Raw genomic sequence first — 10,011 nt, 5'->3', positions numbered from 1 at the left:
TTCTATATATATTGTATATATCAATCAAATATTGTATACAAAAAAAATATGGGACACTTTGTTTAGTTTAATAGTTATAGTATAGTCATTAAAATTTATTTATTTATTATTATTATTATTATTATTATTATTATTATTATTATTATTATTATTATTATTATTTTGTAAGTTGCAGACAACTGCATTGTAAGACCAGTACCTAATAAATAAAATTTACATTATGTCACTCTCATGCTTAGGGATGACTCATACACACACACACACACACATCCCAGCACAGGTGTAGGTACAGTCATGGCACAGGTATTATCAATAATAATAAAAAATTATTATTATAATCATCAGCAGCAGCTATAGGTAGGTAGGTGTCTGTCGATGAACTCATATATATATATATATATATATATATATATATATATATATATTATACACTGTATTATATATATATATATATATATATATATATATATATATATACTGTATATATAAGACAACGACAACACATAAGACAACAATTTGTGAGAGAGAGAGAGAAAAAAAAACAAAATTTACAAAAAAGACATTATATAACACATATTGTATACATATATTATAGTTATAAATACAGTAAATATAGGGATACAGACAATACAAAACTTTTTTTGTTGTTTTTTTGAAAGACACTGTCGGCGACAAACTTATTGTAAATGAAAGGGTTATGACATTCATATATATACAGTATATATATATATATATATTGCGATAAATTATATTTTAAAAATTATTATAAATTAGTCTTAAATAATTTAGTTAATCTTTTAATAATTATTTTTTAAAAAATTTTTAACCAACTATTTATTAAGATTAATATATTAATAAACTAAATGTTATTTAAACAAAACAAAAAAAACTTTAATAATATTTAAATTGTTTTTGTTGTTGTTAAATTTGTTAGAAATATTAGTAGCAATAATAATAATAATTACTAATTTTTTACTTAATTATTACTACTATTATTATATACCATTATATAACATTGAAATCCCTGAAAAATATTTATTTATAAAATAAAAAAAAATAATATTCACTTAATATAATATATTTGATTGAAGGAAATACAATACAAATATATAATACCAATAAGGAAAGTAATAAAAATAAATTGAAAAATCATTTTGAAAATAAATTACTGAAAAATCATTACATAGTCTACTAACACACACACACAATAAATTTATGAAATGAAATGTTAAAATTTATTATCAGTTTTTTTTCTATAAAAAAAATAATAAACCTTACCTATAAATTACAAAAATACAGTATATTATCATTTTATCATAAAATAAAATAAACATATTTTACAAAAAAAAATTTTTTTTAAATATAAATTGATTTAAAAAAATACAATTAGCTTTTAAATAATAATTAATAATAATATAACATATATATAGACTTATATAAAGGTGATACTAATTAAATATTAAATAATAATTTTGATAATATTGTTATTTTTAAAAATTCAATTTAAAACATTAATTATATTATTATTATTATTATTTAAAAAATCAATGGAATGATCATGTTAAAATTAAAATAGATTTTTTTATATATATATATAATAGGTATATTATATATGTTTTTTCAATTATTTTAATACAAAAAAAAACTTAACAAAAAAAAATCTATATACAGTATGTGTCAAATATAAGTATCAAATATTCAAACAGTTTTAGAAAACATTAATAATTACGATAACATGTATTTATCACATATTTATATCTAATAATAATAAACTACTTGTAAGACAATAATGATTTAATAAAACTAACCATTTGTTTGTTTGTTTGTTTGTGTTAATAAAAAAAAATAATAATTCAAACCTTTTTTTTTGTTGTTTCAATTATAATATCAATAATAATTTAATTATTAAAAAATTTGATGAATTGATAAAAAAAAAGTTATTATGAATTCATTGTTCATCAATAGATAGATAGGCCTAACCTCTCTCTCTCTCTCTCTCTCTCTCTCTCTCTCTCTCTCTCTCTCTCTCTCTCTCTCTCTCTCTCTCTCTCTCTCTCTCTCTCTCTCTCTCTCTCTCTCTCTCTCTCTATCTATCTATCTATCTATCTATTTATCTATCTATCTATCTATCCCTGATATTTAATATGCAATGTATTTTATAGAGTCTATAAAATTATAATATAATACTAATACTAATACTACTACTAATAATATTTAATTATAATAACTATTAATTTAATTTAATTCAAGTATTTATCTAAAAAAATATTCATCACATTTGCACTTCAAATGCTTTAACAACAACACCTCCAGTTGTCTGTATAAATGGATTCGTACTCTTAAGATGTGTGGCCGCCGCCGCCGCCGCCATCATCATCGTCGGCGACTCGTCCTGATGTCTAGTGGCCAGTGCTGCCCATTCGGCGTCAAACGGATCCGACCTTAAAGTAGTCGTTTTCGCCGTCGCTGTTGATGTTACGCCGTTTTGGCGCCAACTGGCCATCATTTGGCTGCTATTCCAGGTCATCGTTGTCGTCGTCGTCGGCGATGATGATGATGATGATGACGATGACGATGCCGACGATTTTGTGGTGGTATCGCTGAATGCATCGGACGAGCCCAACGACAGGCTTCTCAGTTGCGTCAGATTGGGACTGTTATGTCTGGGAGCTGCCACTACTTTGGGCTGAGCTAGTGGTGTAGTTGTCGGAGGGCTTGGAGTGGTCGACCTATTTATCGGTACAGCAACAGCAACGGAATCGTTGGTCGGAACTGTCGAACTATCGGTAATCCATTTTTCGGCAAATGTATTATTGTTTGCCAATTGTTTCAATGGACTCCATTTATCCTCTAATTACGGTAACAAAATAAAAATCAATTTAACAAATAGCTAATAATTTTACGGGTAATTAAGTATAGCTATACCGGTATTGTTAGCTGTCGTTGTCATCATTGCCACGGGAGTTGGCGACAGTATCGGCGGCGACACAAACGGGTCGTCGTTATTGCTTAAAATGGTCAATCCTTTGGACAATTCTTGACACATGGCGCTAATGGAATCGGTAGGTTCGTCGACGGGTGAGGTTTCGGGTATTGTCATCACTGGGGACAGACAGACAGAAAGATATATTAACAAAAAATAAAATGGTCAGCTATTGGTTGCTAAACATTTTTTTGCAGTACCATTGGATCGGCTGCTGCTGCTGCTGCTGGAAGTAGTGGCAAAGTCAGCGGAATGTGATCGTTGGCGCTCCTGATTAGATGGTAAGTCACTGATGCGCAACGATAGCTGCCTTTTGAATGGCGAGGCAGTGTTGAGTGGACCGCCCCGTAGAGAGCCTTGTCGTTGCAATAGGTTGGGGGCGGCGTGCGGCCGCTCGACGGCAAACGGGTTGTGCACGGGTTGTTTGATGGGTGGCCGCTCTGTAGGAGACCGGACATGTCATACATAACCCCAACAATGGGGTGATGGAAATGCTAAGTAAAAACTTACCGATTGCTTTGGCCAGTTGCGGGTCTTGCATACGTTCGGTCAGAGTTGACTGTCTGAACGAACCGTTTCGGGTAAATGTCGATGTCTTGGGGTCAAAGTTCATAGAAACTGTTTCTTTGTCTCGTTTTTGTTTGCGCTCCAAACAGACAGCAAAAGCACAGCCAACCGCATGGGATAGGCGTTCACCGGAATCTTTGCCGGCATTAAATCCGTGACACATCCAGCGTCTGGTAGTACCGTCGCGACAGATGTATGAGAAGCCGCGTTCGTTGGTCCGGTCGGGCGCACAAAACGATACTTTTTCGATAGTTTGGTCGACAATTAGACCCTAAAATTTTAAATATATATACTGTATTTGTATCAATTGATTGATAAAATACAACACATTTTTTTGACACTAACTTTTGTCTCGTCGTCGACCACTCGCAGACCATCGCCGGTAACAAATAGTGTGCCTTTAGTTGGTCGCCGTCTAGAGCTCTGTTTAAATGGTTAAACACAGACATATATAATATGAGATCAATTGATGATAATGAATATCTCTTAAGTGGTGTCACTTAAGAGGTATAGTCACTTAAGTGTGGTGTTTGTGGAGATAACGATAGGACTTACTCGTAATACTTTGAGTGCTTCTTCGCATACTTGCATACCTCTTGACTCAAACACTTCAACACATCCCAGGTATTTGACTGGGAAGACACAAGTGCCCAGTTTGACACCCGCTTCATCCGACTGCCACTGATGAGGTTTACTACTTTCGGTGATGTGTTGATCCAATTGATGTTTATTAGATTTTCGTCGAAAACTTCCTCTAAGACTTTTGCGCAATCGATCCATTCGTTTACCTAAAAAATATTTTGTTTGGTAGACGAAGAAGAAGAAGAAGAATAAAAATAAGACATGAAAATGAAAACTAAGTTTTTTTTGGTTTTGGTTTTTAAACACCATTTAAAATACGTTAAATTTAATAAAAAAAAACCTATTTATAATTATACTGTAAAATATCTCGTTTTTTAAGGTACTATAACAACAAATACATTATATATATATATATATATATATTAATAAAACTAAATGCAAATGCATTTAGTTTGGGAACAGTTAATGAAAAAAAACAAGAAGAAGAAACACGAAGAAGAAAAAGTTGAAAAACTAAATAATACTTTCAAATAAAAAAAAATAATAAAATACTTGAATGACCTAAATATTGATAGTTAGAGAGAGAGAGAGAGAGAGAGAGAGAGAGAGAGAGAGAGAGAGAGAGAGAGAGAGAGAGAGAGAGAGAGAGAGAGAGAGAGAGAGAGAGAGAGAGAGAGAGAGAGAGAAAGAAAGAGAAAGAAAGAGAGAGAGAATAAGAGAGAGAGAGTAAGAGAGAGAGAGAGAGAGAGAGAGAGAGAGAGAGAGAGAGAGAAAGAAAGAGAGAGAGAGAGCACTTGAATTTAAAATTTTAAACAACAAGGGTTTCGTTGTCTAAACAAATAGGAAAATATAATATAATTTATTATTATTAATATTATTAAAAGAGATACTTATAAATAAATTATTGTCGACAACAACAACAACAACTACAGCAAAATAAACACATTTTTTTAATTAATATAATTGATATAAATTTTATTTATGAGTGAAGTTAGTGAGTGAGTGAGTGAGTGAGTGAGTGAGTGATTAAAGAGAAAGTACTTAAACACCGGAAAAATTGTTTGTTTTATATTTTTTTATATAAATAATAAATAAATTATTTAAATAAAAAAGTTTTTTATTATTAATAATATTACTATTTTTTTGGACACAAAAATATATGATATAATATATATATATATATACTGTATATATATATTCTTACCAATTCTTTTACTACTATTATGATTGCGATTATTATTATTATTATTATTAGATCTCAAATCATTATTGGTTTGGTTTTGAGACTCATTTATTAATGAATTATCATTTTGTATGATATTATTATTATTATTATTATGGCTATTATTAAGTGTTAGATGAGTCGGATGTTTATTACCCATTATTTTAGTTATTTGTCGGTTAAAATTATTATCAAATTAAAAATAATTTTAAACATATATATATATATATATTATAGTATTATTATTAAAGTCTCTTATATAATAATAAACATTTTAATAGTTTAACAAATTAAATATAATAATTAATATAAATAACTACCAAATATATGAAATATTTGGTTACAAACTATGGATTCATATTCATTGGGAGAGACCTTCAATATATGTCACACTTTTTTATTTATTTAAAATTATTTCACTTTAACTCTCACTGTATTTATGTATTTAAAAATATAATAATAACTTTTTACTGTATAATGAGTTTCGCTTTGTTTTATTATTATTATTATATAAAATACTAATTAATTTATCGTTGAAAAAAATATATATATTTAGTTTTTCAATGTTTATCAAATGTTAACACATAAATATTTTTCAATATATATATATATATATATCAATATTAATCAAAATTCAAAACACACACACACACATATATATATATAAAATTAAATTATATTGAATATATATATATATATATATATAAATTTATTTTTAGCAATAAATATTTATATATGTATATAAATATTTTTGTTTTTTTATTTCAGTTTATTATTATTATACTACACTTTAGAATCAAAAGTTTAGATTCAAAAAATAAAATTTTATAAAAAAAAGTTTTTAAGATCGTTGTTATACACGACACACACAAAAATAATTTAAAATCTCATTTAATATATATATATATATATATATTATATGACATAGACTTATAGGTAGTTTTATTATTCCGGATATATATATATTAAAAACCAATTGCTTTTTATTATTATTACTATTATTATTCACTTTTATAACGATTAAAACTTTATAACAAAAATTGATATTCAAAATTGATATTCAAACTCATATACAGACAGACAAACAGGCATATCATTAATACTTAGCAAATATATAGTATATATGTATTAAAAAATTGTGTCAAACATAGTGTCTCAAAAATGATGAGTCGTTTTTAAATATTTTAAATACACACACATATATACAGGTAAAATAAATTTTTCAAAAAAAACTTTATGATAAAATCCCACACAAATATATTGGTCACACAAAAACATAGACAAACTTAATAATAATAATAATACTAATACTATTAGTAATGTCTGATATTTATTAATGTTCAGCTATTTTTATTATTGAAAAAATTAGTTTTAATAATAATAATAATTTTTGGCTTAAATAGCTATACCGTATATATATAAATATTAGACACTGAGATTTATTAATTTTTTGTTTGTTTGTTGTTTGCATATACTCATTGAAATACACACACATATTTGAAAACCATTACTGTTGGTATATATATATAAATTGATGCCAATGATAAAACTAATCAGTACTGTACTGGTTGGTATACACGCACATACACATATAAGCACCGATAGTTTTTTTTAAAAAATAAAAGTACAAAAAATAAACGCCTCAACACATACAATACAATAGCACAGGTGTATTAGTAGAAAGAGAGAGAGAGAGAGAGAGAGAGAGAGAGAGAGAGAGTAAGTGAGTTAGACTATGCGTTATTATGCAATCACTTTTTTTTTAATATTATAAATACTGTGTGATAATACATAAAAAGTATTATTATTATTATTATTACTACTAAACAATTATTATTATTATTATTAATCACATTATAACCATAGAATAGATAAATATTTCAGATCTAATAGTATATGATATAACACAAAATAATAATTTAATTACAAAAAAATAATAATAATAATAAGTTAGTTGCTATGTTGTTGAGTATCTTAGTTTTCAATTATATTAAAATAAAAACTAATTTCAATAATTATATATATTATTTTATTAATAATCTCTTAAATTCAAATATACATATATATAACAATATTATTGCGATTATTATTTATTAATTTTTTTTAATTAAAATAAAACGTCAAACTTTTTATATATATATATTCAATATATTTATTTAATGGTTTCCCTCAACAGTCAGTCAGTCAGTCAATCACTACCAACTCCTCTGAGAGCTCTGAGAGGCATCAGATCGGGAAAGGCATCTCTGAAATAAAACATATATAATAGGCGTGACTCTCTCTCTCTCTCTCTCTCTCTCTCTCTCTCTCTCTCTCTCTCTCTCTCTCTCTCTATCTCTCTCTCTAATACCAGAGTGGTGTGGGCACCCATCAAGTAGTAATACCAGTGCCAGTTAAACAACATTTATATAAGTTTTTTTTGTTGAAGTTTTAGTTAGTTTTAGTTTATCATTACTACACATACATACATACATACCATTACACACCAGTGTTTTGTTTGGAGGACAACAACTTTTTTTTATGTATATATATATTATATATTTTTCAACGAAAAACTAGATTTTCGTTTTTTTTTCAATATATACTTTAAATATTAGAAAATATAAATACACACAAAAACTTTAAACAACATTATTACTAAAAAACATAAGAGAGAGAGAGAGAGAGAGAGAGAGAGAGATTAGTTTAGTATTTAAATATACAGTATTTTTATGTGTATTATCTTTTTACACTAAAAATATAAAGTATTTTCTTATTTTTTAAGTTTTTATTTTTATTATTTTTTTTAAAAAAAAGATATAACAAAAATCCTTTATAAATAACAACAACAACAAAAATCATGTATTTTATTGTATGTTCAAACTTAACAACAAAAAGTTGCTATAAAAATCATAATACAATAATACTACAGTATATATATATATATATATATATATATATATATATATATATATATATATATAAACTATTGAAAACATTTATTTGTTTTTTTGTGTAAATACTTAATGCAAATAAAGTTTAATACAGTAGTAGTAATAATAATACAAAATGTAAATCAAATGCACTTTTTTGTGTGGCTTTCTATCTCTACTAATACACTGTATATCTCCTCTAAATAAATACAATGTTTTTTATTATTATAATAATACAGTAGTAAAGCTTTTAATTCAATAAAATAGATGTTAAAACATTTGACACACACACACACACATACACACACACACACACACACACATACACATACACATACACACACACATACACACACATACACACACACACACACACACACACACACACACACATACACATACACACAACTATTTTAAAAAATAAACTAAAATATAACTTAATAATAATATTGAAATTTTAAATTAGTCAAAAATTGTTCAAATTTATCATTTAAATTTTTTTATTTTATTTAATTTTATAATAACATAACATATATTTTTTTAAATTAATTATTTAATTCATAACAATTAAATTATATTATTAATGAGATATACAAAGAAATTTATTTATTTTTTTCTTAATTTTGTTGATGAAAATTCTGTGCTAATTATTATTATACAAAAATTTTTAGTAATAAATTTGTTTTTTTTTGTTTATTTTATTTGTTTTTTAATTATAATAAGTTAATAAATTCGTTACAATTATTAGTAATAATAATAATAATAATAATAATAATAATAATAATAATAATAATAATATTTATTCAATGAAATCCCTGCAAACATTAATTATAATTTTTTTAAAAAATATAATTTTCTATCAGATATTTACTAATTATATTATTATAGTTTTTTTAAGGAAATACAGGAAAGTACTAAAAATAAATACAATTTATTAAAATAAAAGATTGAAAATTATGAAATAAAATGTTAAATGTTAAATTTTAATCATTTATTTATTTATTTTTAAATAAAAAAAAACCTTGCCTTTAAATTAAAAAATATATTATCTTTTTTTCTCATTAAAAAAACTTATTTTACATTAATTAAAAATATATAAATTGAGTTTTTTTAAACAAACAAAAAATTACAATTAGCTTTTAAATAATAATAATAATAAACTCATATAATAAATATATTATATAATATTATAAATTTTTTTTTATTAATTAATATATTAAATAGTTAACGTTATTATTATTATTAATAATAATAATTTTTGATCATTTATTTATATATATAATCATCGGTAGCTAATAATTAGATTTAATAATAAAACTATTTATATTATTATTTTTTAGTTTTTAAAAAAAAAATTATGGAATGATCATGTTAAAATTAAATAAATATATATATATATATATATCTATAAATTTCTATATATTTATAAACAATACAATATAGGTATGCAATATGTTATTTGTTGTTGTTAATTATCATATTATTTTTCAATTATAAAAAAACGTAACAAAAAAATCTATATATATATATTTATACAGTAGCTCTCATTTTATATAAAAAACAAAATCAATTGACACAAACTAGAATTATTACATTAAATTATATATATATATATATATAAATCAAATATAATTAAATTATAATAACAGTTACATATTTATACTAATTAAAAAAAACATTAGTATAAATATATATATATTTGTGTTATTATAATTCAATAATATCATGGTTTATTCATATATATA

General features: G+C 24.7%; 1 protein-coding gene across 1 annotated transcript; it reads right to left on the bottom strand.

Moving 5' to 3' along the window:
* Positions 1 to 2,195: 2,195 nt before the first annotated feature.
* LOC128952693 (protein numb-like) lies at positions 2,196 to 5,355 on the bottom strand (the record flags this gene model as incomplete). The annotated part of the gene is made up of 7 exons (XM_054298124.1): positions 2,196 to 2,850; positions 2,926 to 3,102; positions 3,184 to 3,423; positions 3,494 to 3,821; positions 3,896 to 3,973; positions 4,106 to 4,338; positions 5,337 to 5,355. Coding segments are annotated over 7 exons (1,653 nt in total), but the record flags the coding sequence as incomplete, so codon positions are not given.
* Positions 5,356 to 10,011: the final 4,656 nt, after the last annotated feature.

This window comes from Oppia nitens, unplaced genomic scaffold (assembly GCF_028296485.1).
Source record: "Oppia nitens isolate AA-2021 unplaced genomic scaffold, nextdenovo-longstitch-racon4-pilon3 scaffold1_pilon_pilon_pilon, whole genome shotgun sequence".
Lineage (NCBI taxonomy): Eukaryota > Metazoa > Arthropoda > Arachnida > Sarcoptiformes > Oppiidae > Oppia > Oppia nitens.
The sequence above is the reverse complement of the archived record's forward strand: the minus strand, read 5'-3'. Positions and strand labels throughout refer to the sequence as shown.